We start from the raw sequence: 20,631 nt of genomic DNA, 5'->3' as shown, positions 1-20,631 counted from the left end.
TACTTCTATTACCCATGTCAAACAAGTCTTTAAGGGTGTTTCGGAGTAAAATGTACCAACCCTCATCAGTTGGATCTTTCGAATAAAAAACTTGTTTCACTTGAGGAGAAAATACATACGGCTCGTCTATCAATTGTTGTTTAGTGTGAATCAAGCGAGAGAAATTCAACATTGTAAAACAAAATTGATCTTTTTAAATTCTGCAAGCAATGTTAACATCAGCCCAATCACATCGAAATAAGACAACTTTCCATTTGCCATAGTAATCCAACTCAATACTGTCAGTAAAAAGTCCGTAATACTCCACATTTTCCTCAACAGGATTACTGTCCCTAGCACTAGCATAACTTGTAATTGAATAATTAACAATAATTCCACAATTTTGAGTTCTCCTCAATCTCTTGCGATATTTTATATGAAATCTGAATCCATTGATGAGGAAGGCACTATATCTTTTTACTACTCTATTTGGACCTTGGGAAATCCATTTAACTTCGTCATTGACATCCTTCCCACACCAAACCTATTGAATCAAAAGTAAATTGAGTAATTATAAATGTTATGAGAAAACATTATTATTTGATACAAAATATCGCGATTATGTGTAACTTGTTAACTTCAGTTGCATACCATTTGGCTTAACCATTCATGAAAAGATTCTGTGAATAACTTATTAATCTCTCGATGTTGTAATCTTTGGGAGCTTGAACGAGATCTCAAGATTCGTTTGTACTCACTATGTTAAAAAGAGGTTTAATTGGTTAGAAGATAAACAAATCAAAAAGATGAATATTTATCAAATTCTAGAACTTACTAATGTAATGGTTCAATTGAATCATGGTGAAAAAGAACATATTGATGTGCTTGTATCCAAGATCTATCATCTAATTCTACAATTTCAACTTTACCGATTGGTTATCCATAACTTTGAAATAAATAAGCTTCGGCCAAGTTATTATTAATGAGCCCAACATTTCTATTTGGTTTATTCAGTCTTATTTCAACATCTTCTAAATATCTAAAGTAGAAAGTCATACACTCCTCTGCCAAGTAACCTTCAACAATTGATCCTTCTAGATAACGCTTCTTACGACAATAAGACTTCAATTTGCATAGAAACCTAAACACGATATAAAACATTTTCAAAAGTTGTAACTAAAGGTATAGAGGTGAATGAATGAATACTTTACAAATAAATTAGCACCTTTCTATAGGATACATCTATCGATAGAAAATCGGTCCACCAAGTATTGCTTCATGAGGGAGATGGATTAGCAAGCGTGCCATAATAGTGAAGAAGGAAGGTGGAAATATCTTCTCCAAATTACATAAAGTCAAAGCGGCTCGATCTTGCACTTTCTCAAGTTCTTTAACATTCAATACTTTGCCATAAATAGCTTTCATTATATTAGATAGTTCAATTATACAGGACGTCACCTTTTTTGACATACAACATCGTAAAGCAACTGGCAGTAAATCTTGCATCAAGATATGATAATCATGTGATTTTAAGGAATATAGTCTTCGATCTTTAAGACTCACACATCGAGATATATTTGATGCATACGCATCTAGGACTTTTATATCCTTCAACACCATGCAAAACACTTCTTTCTCTTCCTTTGACATTGCAAAAACAGAAGGCGGCAACTGATATTTCCCATCGGAACTACTTAGGGATGAAGATCACGCCGAATTCCCATGTCAACTAAATCAAGTCGACTCTGAAGATTGTCTTTCAATTTTCTATTGACATTTAAAATTGTCCCAATGATGTTCTCGCAAACACTCTTCTCAATATGCATAACATCAAAATTGTGGTGTAAAATGTGGTGCTCCCAATAAGGTAACTCAAAAAAAATACTTCTTTTTTCCACAAGTCTGCCTCATTAGGATAATCCTCTTGATCAGATTCATCCATCGATCTTCCCTTTGTTTGCGTGTTGAGTGGTTGATTCATCTTCCCATAACTAAAATTGATATCTTTTAACATAAACAAGATTTCAGATCTAATGGTCTGCTCAGGAGCTCCTCTGGACTCTTCACTACCGTCAAATAGAGTCCTCTGAAATCTAAATTTATGATTTCCATCTAACCACTGATGATGCCCCATATAAAAGAACTTTTTCCTATTATATAACCATTTCGAACATGTTTACGCAGCAAAACAAGGACAATCATAACGTTTTTTGGTACTCCAACCAGATAAATTGGCATAAGCCGGGAAATCATTAATAGTCCACAACAAAGCTGCACGTAAATAAAAGTTCTCCTTTCTCAGTACATCATATGTCTCAACACCAGCCCATAACCGTTTTAACTCTTCAATAAGTGGCTGCAAATAAATGTCAATATCATTTCCGAGACCTTTCTCTCTAGGAATAATCATAGATAAGATAAAAGAAGATTGCTTCATAAAAATCCATGGAGGCAAATTGCAAGGAACAAACACTACAGGCCAAGTACTGTACGAAGTGCTCATGATTTTATAAGGATTAAATCCATCAGATGCTAGCCCAAGCCTCATACTCCGAGGATCGCTTGCAAAGCTTGGAAATTTACTATCAAATGATTTCCAAGCTAAAGAATCCGCAGGATGCCTTAATAATCCATCATCGGTTCGTTGATCATGATGCCATATCATAGACTCGGCTGTCTTTGACGACATGAAAAGCCTTTGAAGTCTTGGTATTAGCGGAAAATATCGCAAAATCTTAATTGGCTTCTTTCTTGACTGTGCCTCATATTCGTCCTCATTCACATCTTCTGTATTTCTATTCATCCAAAAAGATTTACTGCAAACATGACAAGGCTATCAGCTTTTCCGATCACCCCAGTACAACATGTATCATTTGGGCAACTACGAATTTTGTTGAACCCAATGCCTAAATCTTTTATCAATTTCTTCATATATTTGCATGAATGAGGGATTTTTGCAAACAGAAACATATCTCTTAAAAACTCTAACAGCACTGTCAGAGAGTTTTCGGCCCACCTTCTCAAACATTTTAAGTGAAAAAGACGAATGCAGAAGGACAATTTTGAATATTTTGATCCTTTATAAAGTTCTTCATTCATTTCATTAAGTAAATTGTAGAACTTCGTTGCTTCTCCATTTGGCTCTTCATCAGGTACACTTCTTCCCATTTCGGTAAAAGCATTTCCACCAATATTACAATCATCAGATGCAATAAAGTCAGGTGGAAACGGTTGCAAACCATGACTATGCATATTAAATGCATCCTGCAACATACCTTCCATGTCTTCTTGTCTAACATACTGATGGTAAGCACTACGAGAATAAGTCGGATTAATCGTTGAAGAGGTTCTACTAAGTGTACACACTCCATGGAAAATCCATTTTTTATACCCCGAATAAAGCCGTCAACAATTAGATGTTCGTAAACAATTTCACGAAAATGCCAATTGATGTTGCCACACTTCTTACACGAGTAAAGAATCATATTCTCTTGGCTTGCATTTTGAAATGCAAAATTTAGAAAAGTTTGTACGCTATTTCGATAGTTGTTGCTTACCCTTGACAATTTCATCCAACTCTTATCCATTTTGTAGTTCTTGAAGTCTAAAGTTGATAATAAATTACAGTTACTTAAATGTTCTCAATTCAATTAAATCATGTAATTTATGTAAGTTATGTAAGTTATGATATGATATATATTTATGTAAATTATATAAGTTATATAAGTTATGTAAGTTATGATATGATATATATTTATGTAAGTCATGTAAATTATGTAAGTTATGATATGATATATATTTTGCTTTGTCAGTCACTTTCTTTAAACTCATTCAGTTCATATAATAGGTAGGGAAGCTCCGATAAAGATATAATAGGTAGGGAAGCTAGGTAGGGAAGCTATGCTACATATATGATATAACTGCCAGGAGTTAAAGCCTCCATCCTAATAATTCTTTTAATTCTTCATCTGCCAAAAATCATTTTTCATATCTCAAAAAATACCAGCATTGTAATGTATTATTTTGCAAACTTATGCATTGTAAAATAATTTTAGTAATTAAATTTGGCAAAATATGTATTTGACTTTTTTTATATTAATTATCCGCGATTCAAAGTTTATATAATAATTTTGACAACTAAGAATTAAATTTAAAATATGCCTTTTTGAATAAAGTTTATATTAATATGTATTAGGCAAAATATTTTTTTTTGAATAAAATTAAAATGTCATTCTTTTTTATCACGAAAATGCCTTTTTTTTATTTAAAACTATCAAATTTTATTTCTTAACAAGAACAATCAAAATTTAATTACGCTTTTTTTTTATAATTGAAACTATTAAAATTTATAAGTAAACAAATATCATATTATAAAATACCATAATTGTTTTATATTACATGAAATAAAAATATATTATTGTATATCTTTGAATATCCATGTAAAATATAAGATTTAAATATCCATTCTCATGTGAAATATCAACATTGATTATTTAAATTGATCAATTTAGGCTGCTAATGAATATTCTTTTTTCATTCTAATTCGTGTTGTCGAAACCATTTTTAGAAACGGGGATCAACTTTAAAAAACGAAAACGGAATCGCCACTGGTCTTTTTTGTTTAGGTGTGATCGGGCCACCTAATAAAACATTTTACTTTATTGAAACATCAATTTTGGGCCACGAAATTTGAGAAAATGGATTCGGGAGTTGGTTATGTACGAGGAAGGATTAACACCCTTGTTACGCCCAGAATTAGTACCAAACTAATTAAATAATGTCCTTATGTCTAAGATTTGAAAATTATTTTGAAATACGGTTTCTTTTAAAACATTTGAATAACTCGAGTTCGACATTAAGATTCCTTTGTTCCGAAAGAATAGAATATCACATCCAGCACGTAAGGATACGATAACCTAAACCCTCGAAATCAAAATCCATTCTTGATTTCCAATGACTCTTAGATTTAAAAATTACAAAAGGATATTCAATTATTTAGTCCAACGAAAAACCGAAACCCAGCACGTTAGGGCACGATTTCTCAGATTTCCAAACACAAAATATTGCCTTATTTTAGAATTTAGAAAACATAGATGAAATTTTGAAGGGATGTTTGATTATTTTAGGCAAAAAAAATCGAAACCCAGCATGTTAGGGCATGATTTCCCGAATTTCAAAAACATCAAAACTTCGCCTTTGTTTTGGAAGTTATTCAAATAAATAGTTGCAAAACCGATATTGGGTGAAAATTTGGAATTTAAAATTCAATGAAATAACAAAAATACAAGCATAGCATTGAACATAAAATGAAAATACATGGCAATAATATTACATGAATAAATTATGGAAAACACAAAGGAACAAATTAAGATACATGCAATAGCGACATATCATATATCATATAAATACAACGTTAATAATCGAAAGCTAATGAATTAAAAGCCAATTTAGAGGAAATTCCGAGCAAATTGCGCTAAAGAAATATCAAGTTTTAAAATAAAACAAAATGAATAATAAGGAAGAGAGGAAAATTTGAAAACATTACCATACAAATAATATAAAAGTTTTAAAACAAATCATAGATATAAGAATTTAAAATAAGTAGAAAAAAAAGATATATTAAATAGTAATATATAAATGAACTTTAAAATAAATATTATAAAGTAAATAATTTACAAGAAAATTTGAAATGCATCAAAAATAAAAATAAAAATAGATAATGTTTGTAATAATAATACATAAATGAAATTTCAAAATAAATAATATATATAAAAGACTAAAGTATGTAATATATACGTCAATTTAGGTAAATAATATATGAAATGAATAAACTTAATATAAATAATTTATAAAAAAGTAATAATATATGAAAATGTGCACAAACGAGCGAGGATTAAAAATGAAAATAACCCAAATCTCCAAAACACGGTGCTTCAATGCGGACTAAAATGTAATTGACACCAAATTCCCGGGCAAAAATTTAAAAACAAATAAGAAAAATGAATAGAGCCTAATTAAATAGCGGTGCAAAAGATGGGGATTGATCATGAAATTTCCCATTTTAGGCTAGAATGTGCAGATCCTACCCATTTAACCCAAACAACACCATTTTATTATACATAAAATATTAAACCATTTTGTTTGCCCAAAACCATTTGCATCAAATTAAAAAAAAGCGTTCCCATTCTTGCTCTGCTAAGGCTACATCCCAATCTCCATGCGCCGATTGGTTCTTTCCCCCCACCGCAAAACTGAAACACCACCACACTCGGTGGCTAGCAGCACTTAAAAAATGGGTTTTCAACCTTGATTCAAGGCCGTGTTCTGGTAAGCCCTCTTCCTTCCTTATTCTGTTATTTTTTTGCAATCACAAAGTAAGAACACACTAAAAAAAGAAGAGAAAAAAACAAGATAAATTAGAAAAGGAATAACCGCAACCTTTTTCAATTGATTTGATTTCTCTGTATTTTAATGTTTTCCTTGTATATTGCTATTGTATCCATATTCTATTTCTCTGAAAAAAAAAGGGTCAAAAATCCCCCCTTTACAATGAAAAAATTCGAAGGATTTATAGCCAAAATACAAGCAGTTTCTGCCTATTTCTTTGCTCAAATCGCAGGTGCTGTGAGGACGTGAAGGAGGAGTGCACAACGTGGGGCGTGCAACGCGGGCTGGGGGTCATGCCTGATGTGCCTACGTGCATGGTGGAGGGATGCTGAACGTGGGGCTGCAGTGCAAGGGGTAGCCTAGGGTTTGTTGTTTCTGAAAAAAAAATATTTGGGCTTGTATTGGGCTGCTGTAGGATGGACTTGTATTTAATTTGTTTGTTTACTTTTTATTTTGGTATGGGCCTGGGCGAAATTGGGCCACTACAGTGTTATTAAACAATTTTAAAAAAATTAACTTAGAGAAAAAAACAATTATTATCTGATAAGAAAATAAATTTGGCTTGTTCTTGTTAAGAAAGGAAAAAAAAACAAGAGAATTTGATCATTTTCTGCAATCATTTCAAATTGAAAATATAAGCTAACAAAGTGATGAATTCAATTACAGTAAATTCAGCTAACATCAGATTTGGATTTCATTCATGGACTCATTAAATTAATAATAATCATAATAATTAAACTAAGAAAGTGATGAACATTTGCTGCAACTAATAAATTTAGTAAATTAAATATACATACCTCTTAAAGTCCACAAGGAAGTAAAGGCTGCAAAGAAGTAAAAGCTGCAAGTTACTGGGGCTGCTTCAGGATTGAATTCTCAGCAGTTTATCAATTGATCGAAAAGACTACTTTCTGTTGCAGTTGACTGTAAAAATATTATACAAGGTCATCTATACAGAGATTCGCTAAGCAACATTAAGGGAAATAACATGTATCCAGAGAAAGCAGCAGTTTAAAATATACAATATACATATAATTTTTTATGACAAAACATTCAGGCATAAATTTCAAATTTCAAAATATACATATATGCATACCTAACACTCATCTAATTTGACTCGAATTCACACCCAACACTCATCTCATTTAACTCGAATAACATAGATGGCAAATAAGTCAGTAAGACTAACCAAAACCAAAAACATGTAAATGGATAGTGAAAGTGAATCTATTGAGCTCTCCTCTAAGCCAATGTTACAAAAAATGACAAGCCATTTATCCAAACCCAAAACACAAAAAATACGAGAAAGGGGAAGTCAGTCGTAAATACCTATAGGACTCAAATTTCCAGTGGCAGCAGCGAAGAGAATAGGCTATAGGAGAGAGAAAAGGCTGCGACGGAGAGAAAAGGGATTTCAGAAATTGGGGATTTCAATCAGTTGGGGATTGGGAGTTGTAGAAAATAATTTGGGGAAGATGCCGTTGGGGAAAATAGGGGAAAAGAAATTGGGAAATTGGGGGAATAAAATTGGGGAAATCTGATTTGGTGGAAAACTAGGGAAATTCAGGGCTAAACAAATGACGCCGTTTAAGTTAGTTGAATTAAAATTTGCAGCTTTTATCACAAACGCCACCAACGCAGCTAAAACGACAACATTTTGTAAACTCATAATCGATATTTGCGGCGTTTTAGTAAAAACGCCACTAAAAAGCAGATAAAAATGGCAGCGTTTTGCACAGTCTTAAAACCATTTTGTGGAGTTTTATGTGAAAATGCCACTAAAGGATATCCTTTTGTGGCGCCACTAATAGGCAGATAAAAATGGCAGCATTTTGTAAACTCTTAAAACATATTCATAGCGTTTTTTGTGAAAATGTCACTAACGAATATCCTTTTACGGCGTTTTAGTAAAAACGCCACTAATAGGCAGATAAAAACGAAATTTTTTTGCACACTCTTAATACATATTCACGGCGTTTTTTGTGAAAACGCCACTAACGAATATCTTTTGCAGCGTTTTAGTAAAAACACCACTAATAGGCAGATAAAAACGACAGCATTTTACACACTCTTAAAACATATTCGCGGTGTTTTTTTGTGAAAACACCACTAATGGATATCCTTTTGTGGCATTTTAGTAAAAATGCCACTAAAAACAAAGCTTAAAACGACAATATTTTGCAATCTTTTAATACATATTCGCGGTGTTTGGACCAAGAATGCCACTATTGTTTAACTTTTTGCTGTGTTTGGAGCCAAAAATGCCACTATTGCTCAACCTAATTAAATTTTAATTCTATGTTATACCCTAATCTAGATATAAGCCCACTTTTAATGCCCAAGCTAACAAGAAAAATGATAGAATAATATGATTGATAATACACTGGTTATTTGATATTGACTCAAATAAAATGTTTTAAAAGAACTAAATTAGAATGCTAACCATAATTTGAGAGAGATAATTATAAATTCCGAAAAAATAATTTTCATAAACCTAAAAATAAACTTGAAATATACGTTGGATTGAAAAGGAAAATTAATATTTTGATATATTAATTAGTCTTCCATTTTCCAAATGCATCATTTTGCCATTTCACTTTTTTTTCCTCTTTTATTGTTTTTGTTTTGTTTTGTTTTTTGCTTTTACATTAATATCCATATATATACACACATCAATATCCATATCAAATTTATTTTTTAGGTTTTAGGGTTTATAATTTAAGAGTTTGGGGTTTATGGCCTATGATTTAGGGTTTAGGGTTTATGGTTTGTAGTTTAGTGGTTTAGGGGTTAAGGCTCAATGTTTAGGGGTTAATGTTTAGGGTTTAAAGTTTTAAGGGTTCATGATTTGAGATTTAAGGTTTAGAGAAAGCCACAACATTGATTTTAACAGCTTGGTAACTTAATGAAAACTTCTAAATAGTTTAGTTATCAAATTGTAACTTTTCAAAATTAAGTCACTAAAATGAAATTAACTTTCGCATAGCTAAGTGAATGGTGTAGTTTTTATTTTTTATAAAGTTGGTTTCAAATATCAAAATAAAATCGAATTCAAAATAAAAATAAGATAACAATATAAAAATAAATTGAATCACATTGAAACGAGTGTCGATTACCCTACACGAAACAAATATTCAATTTTGACATTCTCGTCTTATATGTCACTGTGACGTCTGACCTGTTGGCTAATAGCAATTGCATTACACCAATAATATTTTTTCTACTTGTTTATCAAAACCATATATATATTTGTCTTACAAAATAAATCACAATCCAGAGCTTATAAATCTGCCATTAGAATCATATTTGCGACGTTTGGACCAAAAACGCCACTATTGTTCAACCTTTAGTAGTATTTGAACAAAAACGCCGCTATAGCTTAACCTTTAGCGGCGTTTAGACAAAAAATGCCACTATTTCTCAACCTTTAGCTGTATTTGGACCAAAAATGCCGATATTGTTCACCTTTTGAGGTGATTTTTTCATAAATGCCGCTATTGCTTGATTTATTGCGGCGTTTTTCATCTAGCGCCACTAATGTATAACATTTGCGGCGTTTTTTGTCCAAACGCCACTAAAAACGCCGCTATTGTCCTATTTTCCTGTAGTGAATAAATCAAATCAATTAAATTATTTCCAAAGTTGTAGAATTTTTTTTATTCAAATACAGCTCGATCGAGATTTTGTTGAGCTAGCGGAGGGACCAATGGACATATACAATTAGTCTCTAGTAATTGCAATTATGTCCAAAAGCATCGTTTCAAAAATTCGAAATTACTTAATCATGGAGTCAGTCCACAAGAAGTACCATGATTGAAAATTTCTTATTGTATACTTTTTACAGAAGAAATTAATCTGCTTTATCCAATTTCCTTATCATTAGTGTGTTACCCTCATATGATATCATTGATTCCTTTGAGTTAAGTCTCTTCGTTCAATATAATCATATTTTATATTATTGTCACCGTTGTGTCTTCTTAATGATTAATATGATCACTGTCAACAAATGACTGCAATAGATTGTTTGTTTTATCAATCCACACAATGTCAATGAGAGGATAACATTAACTCTCTAATTGAGCTATGAATTTCATTGTTGCTTGTAAAGTCATGTCATACACAAGTCATGTACCTAACATACTGGCTATGGGCTCAATCATCTTCAGAGCATAAGCCTCCACTTATATCAAAGCACATGAGTTACATATGTATGGTCAATGACTAACTCAAGATTTAGGTAAATCAAACGATAAACGTCACAAGTGAATTAATTCACAAACGGATTCATAATTAATGCATCTTGGTTCTAGTCCAATTTATCATTCTTTCAATGAATACATTTATGTCTTTACTCGTGGAGTCAACTGCTCCGGTATCCAAGACTAGTCATCTCCCTAATTGGAATTGTAGACGACATAATAATCCTTCTAAGTATTTGAATCAAATGCTCACTTTAATTCTTTTACGAGATTACAGACTCATTTAGATTATCTACTGAAGTAAGTTGTCTTTCTTGCAATGTAAATATTCTTACAGTGCCACTTATCATCAGTTTGAACTTAGATAATGAGCTAATATTTGCTTGTCACAATCTTTGATATGTATGCAAAACATGAAAGATGAAAACACAAAAGGTATAATAGTGAAATATGAAATTAACTTTATTTATTTATTCATTGTTCAAATACATAGAAAACAGTTACATGTTTAATATAATGTAAACACATTTATCAACAAACAATACCTTAATTGTTAGGGGAAGTGTTATATACCCGGTAGACGACTCTTTGAAGACTTTTCCCAAAAAAGTCGACCCCTTAACAATTTTGCATTCTTACAAATTTTGAAAAAATAAGTAGATCTTATAAACGATACCCATAATTTCCAAAAAAAGAAGTTTGACATTAATATTTAATTTCAATTTTTTTAACATACAATTAAAGGGTTATTATTCACACGCAGAGTAAGGACATATCCATACCATATGCTTAGTTTCAATGAAAGCTATTCAAGTAAAGACGTATCACTTGCTCCCTCAAAAACTCGAACCCAGTGAATTCTCAATAAATATCTTTTGACCACAAAAATCATGAAATTTCCAAATTTATTTATTTATTTATTTACAGGCTTTCATTTATTAATGTCCTGCCGATTTAAGCCTTGGTGATTATGAGAACAACTCTACCATTGCTTTAAACGGGTGTAAGTATTTATAGAAATTTGCTAATGCATACTTTTAGAATATTCTTTAAGACCCATCAATATATTATTTATTTAAATCATTATTTACATATAAATAAGAACATAAATAGGATGTAATTATCTGAGAGCCAAATTGGAGGCCTTGAAGACGTAAACTGGTACGAGGGTACAAATCAGTCACTATTTTCTGACAGCTACTCAACATGGTCCAAGGCGTCTAAAACTAAAACAGAAAAGGTGAAATTCTATAAAAAGTCCCTGTACTATTCAAATTTTACGTATTCAATCTCTCTATTATAATTTCATCCTTCCTTGTTCTCTTCTTTTTTAAATTCATATTTTCAACCTCGATTTTGTACAATAACTTTTTTTTACGTATATATGTTCCATTATCATATGTTAAAAAAATCTAAGTTAAATTATTCGATGTTGTGTATAGAATATGAATTTGAAAATTTTAAATTTAAATTTCATTAATAAAATTAGTGTATATATATATAGAAAGTATAAAAAGTTTGAATTTTTGAAATTAATAAATTCCTTTAAGATTTTGAATTCTCTATTAAATAATAAGCATTCAATAATTTCTTAAATTTTATATGGATTTGAGAAATAATCATCAATGCTACATTAGTCGTGTCAGGGGCAAAGCCAGTAAATTATTTTAGGAGGACCAAAATTAAATTGTATTTTTTACAATAGTAAAAATATAATTTTTAAAAGATTAAATCAAAATTTTATTATTTTTAGAAGGGGTTAAAGTGTAATTTTATCTTTACTAATTTAAAATTTTAAAAATTTTAAAGGGTTAAAATAAAAAAATTTCTATTTTAAAGGCCGGAGCCCCTGCCAGCCCCCTAAAATGGCCACTGTGTTACTGTTATCAATCAATTTCCGCTATTTTGAAATCAATGTTTCCAAATGCTACCCTAAAGAAATTAACAAAATTGAAAATTAAGTACAAAAACCAAAAAACAATCAAATTAAAATAAAAATATATTATACATGGACCTCCAATAGAATTTGACCTTAAAGAAAAATATTAATTTAGTTATTGTTTGTTTCATTCTTCTTAGGTTTAATTTTAGGAAAACTAAAAAGCTAAATCATTTATTTAAAGTTGTGATAATTTGATTATTATATTTGAGGAAATTTTAAAAGTTGATACAACTTTTTGCAAACACATTAATTTGAATGGGTAATCTCTGCTAATTATTCTTTATAATTTTGTTTAACAATATTATTCAATTTGACCTATTTATCAATTTGTCTCAAATATAAACATCAAATTTCGATAAAATAAAAAATTCAGACCTTATTTAGCACATAAAAATGGAATCTTTCCATATCTTTACTTCTTCTGCTTCTGTTTTCTTTGCCTTTCTTTTCTTTTCCCATATTCTCTCTCTGGAAACAATTGGTGGCTTTTGTCTGTGACTCTTTGTGTTTAGTGTCGCCACTCATAAAAGCAGATATATAGGTTAAACTCAGAAAAATTCTGCCCAATCCCACTTGTTCTTTGCTTCCATTTTCATTGCTAAATGAGCTTGGATTGGTAGGTTTTGATTCCTTTCTTTCAGTTCTTTTTTTGTTTTCCCCCTTTTGGCCACTCTATGCTTTATTTCCTTTCTAGTCCTATCTCTTTTCCCCATCTAGGGTTTTATATTTTATTATTTTTACTTATAAAGTTATTTGATTATGCTAGCTTAATTTGGAAATCCCTTTTCCTTTTATATCACTGACCATTTTCCCTTATCTCAGTTCTTAACACTTGCTTTCTGCCTTGTATTTAGCTTGATTTTGTGGTGAGAAATACCTTTTTTTTTTTGGGTTTTTTTCCTCGTTTGATTTCTTGTTAATAAACTCAAAACCCATTTTCTGTTTTGTGTTTTTATGTGATGTTCTTTAAGGGTTAATGTAGGATTTTTTGTTTTGATTGAATTTTCTTTCTGGTTTCTATGTGCTGTTGTTTTTATTTTCTTTTGAATAACACACACATATGTTAATTTAAATATCAAATTGGAGGGGATTTTGTAGAGATCCTTTTTAACTAAATATCTCACTTTGGGTTCGAATTTGTTCGAAAGGTCTCGATAAATTCGAACCCAGGAAGCGAAATGACGAGGCAGAAGATTCAGATCAAGAAGATCGACAACACGGCGGCTAGGCAGGTGACTTTCTCCAAGAGGAGAAGAGGGCTTTTCAAGAAAGCTCATGAGCTTTCAACTCTATGTGATGCTGAGATAGCTCTCTTAGTGTTTTCAAATGCTGGGAAGCTCTTTGAATACTCCAGTACCAGGTAAAATTAAATTAATTCAGTCTTTCTCTACATATAACATATTATATGTAATGTTCATGCTTGGAAATTTGCTCTATTTTTTACTGGTTTTACCTAGGAGTCTGCTTTGCTGGTACATATTATAGTGTGTAGGTCTGTGAGAGGTAGAGAGAAAAATATATAATTGCATTGGGTGAAGATCTTTAGAATCAAGAAAGTTGCGCTAAAAAGTATAAATTAATAATGACTGAATGTACTAGGATCTTATATTTATATTAAAAAATATTCTTTAATAATTTATGTAAGATGATGTCAAAACCAGGATTTTGTAATAGCAAATATTGTAATTGCTAGTTTTCTTCGATATTTTGTAATTGATTGTCATAATATTTGTTATAGTTATGATCATAATAAATGGATGCAATAAAAGATTAAATTCGTGATTGCTATTTAAACCTCTAAGTCAATAGTTTTCACATGAAAGTTTTATATTTGTTGAATCCATATTTTATGACTAAGCTTCTGTCTAGATAAATGGTGATCATTTCCATGTATCTTTTGTTAATGTAAGTAGAAGACAACACTGATACTTTATTTTTCAGGTAATTTTATTTTATCATTCAGCATGAAATCCCAATATGAATATCTTTCTACCTCATAAAATATAGAATACAAGTTTTTTTTATGTTGTTATGATTCTTTAATTTTTTTTAAATATTTGTGTTTATCATTTACGTTTTGATGTATATTAAAATATGAATATAAAAATTAATCTTCGAAATACTCTTAAAATATATAAAAAATTAAAATTTTAAATATTCTTATATTAAACATTTACCCGTACACTTAATTCCGAAAATAATACTACCAATAATGATGAAATGCTATGGAGAAATTCATAACATAGTAATAATGTAGTAATAATGTTTACATTTGAAAAGACAAATAATTAAATTTCTAAACATAGTAGTTTAAACCTGTGGAGAAATAGTCGGAGTTCTCAAAAAGTTTTCTGAATTGATAGTAATAATGTTTTTGATTTGACATTTTAAATAATTGATTGGAAAAACTAATTGCATTGGTCATCAGTTAAATCAATAACCTGTGCCTTGTTGGTTTATTTGATAAGAATACTATTTTTCATTTTGCCAGTTAAAAGAAAAGCTTTAATATTTATTTAACACTAAGGTTTCTACTGAATAAAAAAAAATTAATGCAAGTATCTAATTTAAGTGGATAGTGAGCATAGCTTTGCTATTATGCACATATAGTCTATATATACAACAACTACATATACTTCACCAGAAATGATACATGCAAATTGATAGGTTCTTCTATAAATAATCAGTGTTAGCCTCTCCATAAACTAATTAAGCAACTGTTCATAATGGATTTTTGTGTATTTTAAGAATGTTTCTTTAACATGTTGCTTGTTGAGCTTTGTCTATGATGGTTTTCTCTTGTTTTGCTTGTTATTCTTTTACTTGGCGATCTCTTACAGGCTTCAAGTCTTTGGCTTGTTGTGTGTGTTTGTTTGGGTTATGATATAATAATTTTATTAAAAATAAATGTAATTATAATTTACTACTGGCATGGAAACCTAGAAAGCCTGACTGGGTCATGCCCTATATTATTATATGCTATATGTATATGGTTTATAAATACTTAGAAATTGCTCCTTGAATAACCCTATTTTGCTTTGCAATATATCAAATTCTTTTGCTATATCCTAGTACAAGGCAGGTGATTGAAAGGAGAAATCTGCAGTCAGAAAGGATCGATCGATTGGATCCAATTTCAACCCTTGAGCTTCAGGTTGGAACTTTGAACATCTTTTCATCCTTCTCTTATTGTTTGTATTATTGATATTTGACCTTTGTTTTAAGTTTCCCATGTAATATATATATGTTTGCATGCATGCATTATCCAAACCAGCACCGTTTGAATCTTGACTAGGGTATTCAATGTTGTGATGTTGTGTGAAACCTGCAATATTAACTTCTTAAACTTTAAATTTCTTAAGGTATGATTATTTTTCTTAAAATATTTATAATCAATACAAATTTAGATATGAATATTTGAGGCTTGTTTGTTAAACAAATCGAACACGAATAAAACTTGTTTTGATTATTTATATTCATATACAAGTTTGTTTATGTTCATTTATGAAACTGTTTAAAACACATTTGAAACTCATTTATTGTTCTATTATTATATAATTAAAAACATTATTATTTATATATAAAATAATAATTAAAATTTATACTTGATTAATTTACATCTAAAAGAATATGTAGTTATTTATTTTATTTATTATTATTCATGAACATTATTTGTGAACATGCATGTTCATAAACATATTTATTACTATATTTAATGTTCACGAATAAATTTATTTAACTTAAACGGATGAAAGTGAATATACCATTTTAAATAAACGAACACGAACATAATGTTAAAGTTTTTAACAAACACGAATAAATTTAAAATAAACAAATAAACATAAATAGAGATTCATTTATTCTGCCTCAGTTCATTTAGAACCCTATATGAACCTTTGAATGCATGAAAAAACATTTAAAAAGATGTAATATATCTGTGTTGAACAAAAACTTATTTGTACCTGTTACTTACACTTTAATGTGAAGTCATCTTGCTAAAGTTCAGTGACTAAAAATTTAAGGCCCTCAAAATGCAACTCTCAGCAGCACGTTTCCAACTTAAAATTGGTGTCCCATGAAATAGCTTAAAACAAAATCCTCTTACCTTCATGTGCTTGGAAGATGAAAACCATTTTATGCTAAGAATCTGCTCTTTTTCTTCTTGTTTTAGCTTCAAAGTAGCACATGTGCCATGTTGGGCAAGGAAATAGCAGAAAAGACCAAAGAGCTGAGGTAAAAATATGAACATTATAGCTGTTTTGTTGTATGAGTTTTATATAGCATGATGATGTTGTGCTATCCTTTTCATTGATAGACAGCTGAGAGGAGAGGAGCTTCAAGGGTTAGATCTTGAAGAATTAAAACATCTAGAGAAATTACTTGAAGGAGGCCTTAACCGAGTCACTCAAACAAAGGTTTTTGATGCCTCAACTCACCCCAGATCATTTTTTTTAAGTGGGATAAAACAACATTTAATTTTTGTAGTTCGTAACCTTTTTTCAACTTTTAGTCCCAAAATTTCTTTTTGTCCACATTAATCTTAGAACTTACAATGTTTTCAAGTTTTAGACATGATAACATGACACTTTAATATTGTGCCACATCAATCAGCTAAAAATAGTACAAGATTAAAAAAGTTGCCAAGATTAAAGACTAATATGGATAAAAAAAATTAAAGAAGGAAACGTTAACAAATTTAAAAATTAAATGTTACCCTATCCCTTTTTTATTCTTATTTACACCCTCAGTTTGTAGCTTCCATTGGAAGCTTTTGCAGATTGTAATTTAACTAATGATGATTACTTTTTTCTGTTTCAGGATGAACTATTTTTCAAAGAAATCAGCATCCTTAAAAGGAAGGTAATAGAAGTAGCTAACTTGCAATAGTTGATACTCTGTATGATATACAATATATATAAGTTCCATAGTAAAATGAATAAATTAGAGTATCTGATGATATTATGTGACTGTAACAGACAAGTTCGCAGCTTAATCTCTGGAACGAAGATTTTTAGGTCAAATTATAGTTTGGTCTCTATTATTATGTTCAAATTGAAATTTAGTTTTTATTTTTACTTTAATTAGGCATAATTTAACCCTTCTAACTTTATAAAGTTGTTAGTTAATTTAGAAAATTAATATCATTAACCATTCCGAGTAAAATATGGAGATGAATTTTGTTCTAAAAGCATTCTTTCAAATTTATCATTTTTACATATGTTGGAAGGTGTGATTTTAGGAAATAATCAATGTTGACATTTTAATTAGATAAATAATAATGTTCACTATTTGAATTGACTAATAGCATAATAAAAATAGAATAACCGAATCAAAAATAGAATAACCGAATCATGTCAAATCTAAAATATAAAGATCAAAATCATAAATTGACCTATTTGTTAATCTTGTTTGTTTAATAAACACTTTATTTCTCATATCATACTTGTCCGTTTTGATAAATATTTGAATATAGATACTTATAAGGTATAATTTTTTTATGTATGAATAATTTTAAAAATATTTGTATATAAACATACCAATATTAAGTATAGATTCATATTCGACATTCTCACCTACTGCAGTTAACATTGAGTGAAAATTCTTTAACAGAAAAGATATGGAACTTGAGAAAGGGAACAATGTTTTCCTTAGACACTGTATTTCATCCTTCTTTTTTATGAATATTGAGAAGCTTATTATAATTTGATTGTTGTATTTTACAAAAATTAAAAAAATTATCAGATTAGATAATATTGTTAAACTTTTTTATAAATCATTAACTTAAAAATCAGCAGTGTAGTAATTTATATACAAAGAATATGTAACAGAATAGCGACTCAGTAGCTCAAATTCATGTATTTATTAACAATAATTAACTTTTTAATTTTCATAAAACACTATTATTAAATTGTAAAAATTTAAAATAAAGGAATTAACTTATTCATAATTAAACCATACTTTATTCCATATATTTATTTCTTCTCTTTGCTGCTGAAATGATCTTTAGCACTTACAAATTATTATTATTTATCCATGTTGAACTTGAAGGAAGTAGAACTGATGGAAGAAAACCAGCAATTGAAAGAGAAAGTAAGTGTATATTGTATCATCTGGAAAACTTTTCCTATAGTTTCCTGGTTTTTCATTTTCATTTGACAGCAAAGTTGATTTTGGTATAGATGGGGAATTCACCTCATGTGGTCCAACCAACTGTGGCTCAGCAAGGCCTAGGCCAGCCATCAGAGTGCAACGGCCATGCATGGAGAAGCTATAGCTCTGACATTTCTCTTAGACTGGGGTGAGTGTCTTGTTAACATCCACACATACAAATACATCAATAGTGAAAGCCTTAATGTTTGTTAATGTTATAATAATGACATTGATTTTAGGAAGTTCAAATTTACATAGTACGTTTAAATCTTTTTTTTATATCCACGTAATCACTTTAATAATAACAAATTAATGACATTATAAAAGTAGTAAACTAAATTATCCCAAATTAAACTAAAGAACACAAGGGACTAAAACTAGAACTAGACCTAGCATATGCTATAGTGCTAGCAAATAGCAATAGCACAAGTAATGGGAGCCCTTTATACTTATTTTTTAAAAAGCAAAAAAGATTGGAGCTGCTTAATTACCTATGAAGTTATAGACGAAGTGTCAGAATTGTTGTTTGTTGGTATCATAGATCAGGGTTGGAGTGGGTACGTGTGTTTTTCTTGGCTGAGTGCATGTTTGAATGCTTGTTGCAGGTTACCTTACCCTAACTGACTGTTGAAACTTGAAAGGATAGAGGGGATGGTGTCGAAAAGTCATCATCATCATCACCATGCATGATTTTATTATCTTCAATGGCGTGTGTGTATCAGTAAATATATAGAATGTGGCTGGTGTATACGCATGTATGAGTATGTATTTATAACCAACTTATGGCAGATAATAAAGTTTGTTCATCATGAGTTGGTAATTTGTTTCCGGAAAACCTCCATTACAATAAATTCGGTGTATAATTCATGTGACGAGAGCCCATTTTGTGGTCTAAATTTGCATCATACAGCGAAGTGTATATAAATTAACATTGGATTTACAATTATTTGAAAAAAGAAAAAGCTGCAAACCAGATTGATTATATAATAGTTTAGAAAAATGTTTGTTCAGGACCTTAATCCTTGTGGTTAAGCTTTCACTACAGGAAATTAAGCTTTTAGCGGTGTTTTTAGTGGCGTTTAGTTCAAAATGCCACAAATGTTATACATTAGTGACGCTAACCGAAAAACGCTGCAATAAATAAAGCAATAGCAGCGTTTATGAGAAAAAAATCGCAAAAGATAAAGTATTAATGGTATTTTTCTCATTAACGCCTCAAAAGTAAAGTAATAGTGGCATTTATGAGAAAAATGCCGCAAAATATCCTTTTAATTTTGACGAAACGGAGCCATTTTTGCTACACTTAGTTTTATTCCTAAATTAGTTTCCCTAAATCCCTTATCTTTTTCCCCTAAAAATTTTCCCCAAATCCCTTAGTTTTTTCTAGAGGTGTGCATTGGTCAGTCCACTCGACCTGACCGAAGGCCGCTCGAAATGTGAGAGGATTTGGACAAAAATATAGGCCCGTTTAAAAAATAGACCGGGCCTCGGGTAAGACAATTTCGGCTTGGGCCTAGCCCGGCCCGAATTCACTAAATGACAAAAAAATTGTTTTTTAATATTATTTTCTTATTATTATTTTTTCTTATTTTGCTACTATTTTACTATTATGTTGCTATTATTTTGTTGTTATTGTTTGGATATTGTATAAAACTTATTTTATTATTAATTTAAGTATACATATTTTTTTAAATTTATTTTCAATTTGTTGAGAAATATTTATTTTGATGTTTTTAGTATTTTGGATGGTTTATATATTTTTTTAAATTATATAAAAATAATATAAAAATTAATATGGGCGGGCCGGGTAAGGCTCGGTTTTAACATTTTTATTCGGGCCAGGCTTGAGCAAAATTTTAGGCCCATTTTTCAGGCTGGGCCAGGCCTGGACATAGCAAACAGGCCTAAATTTTTAGTTGGGCCCGGCCTGAACCTAGCTCGACCCGGCCCATGCACACCTCTAGTTTTTTTCCC

General features: G+C 30.2%; 1 protein-coding gene and 2 long non-coding RNA genes across 5 annotated transcripts; 2 read left to right on the top strand and 1 right to left on the bottom strand.

Moving 5' to 3' along the window:
• The first annotated feature begins 5,773 nt into the window (after positions 1-5,773).
• On the top strand, positions 5,774-6,922 carry LOC121212253 (uncharacterized). The gene is made up of 2 exons (XR_005907414.1): positions 5,774-6,306; positions 6,599-6,922. It is a non-coding gene; the product is annotated as an uncharacterized lncRNA (long non-coding RNA).
• LOC121212252 (uncharacterized) lies at positions 5,976-6,605 on the bottom strand. The gene is made up of 2 exons (XR_005907413.1): positions 6,418-6,605; positions 5,976-6,329 (listed from the first exon to the last, which is right to left on the bottom strand). It is a non-coding gene; the product is annotated as an uncharacterized lncRNA (long non-coding RNA).
• A 6,014-nt stretch (positions 6,923-12,936) lies between the features above and the next one.
• LOC121212251 (MADS-box protein SVP) lies at positions 12,937-19,641 on the top strand. 3 transcript variants are annotated; one of them, XM_041084664.1, is made up of 9 exons: positions 12,937-13,123; positions 13,606-13,867; positions 15,580-15,661; positions 16,679-16,740; positions 16,823-16,922; positions 17,326-17,367; positions 18,556-18,597; positions 18,687-18,805; positions 19,263-19,641. In XM_041084664.1, exons 2-9 carry the CDS (start codon positions 13,686-13,688, stop codon positions 19,279-19,281), a joined length of 648 nt encoding a protein of 215 aa, XP_040940598.1. In that variant the 5' UTR covers positions 12,937-13,123; positions 13,606-13,685; the 3' UTR covers positions 19,282-19,641. The 3 variants fall into 3 exon arrangements, with proteins under 3 accessions (XP_040940598.1, XP_040940597.1, XP_040940599.1); XM_041084663.1 differs by having other exon boundaries at positions 12,938-13,123; positions 13,656-13,867; XM_041084665.1 differs by lacking the exon at positions 12,937-13,123 and adding an exon at positions 13,173-13,373 and having other exon boundaries at positions 13,656-13,867.
• Positions 19,642-20,631: the final 990 nt, after the last annotated feature.

The sequence above is a fragment of the Gossypium hirsutum genome, chromosome A13 (assembly GCF_007990345.1).
Source record: "Gossypium hirsutum isolate 1008001.06 chromosome A13, Gossypium_hirsutum_v2.1, whole genome shotgun sequence".
NCBI classification, from domain to species: domain Eukaryota; kingdom Viridiplantae; phylum Streptophyta; class Magnoliopsida; order Malvales; family Malvaceae; genus Gossypium; species Gossypium hirsutum.
This window is presented reverse-complemented; position numbering and strand designations above follow the sequence as displayed.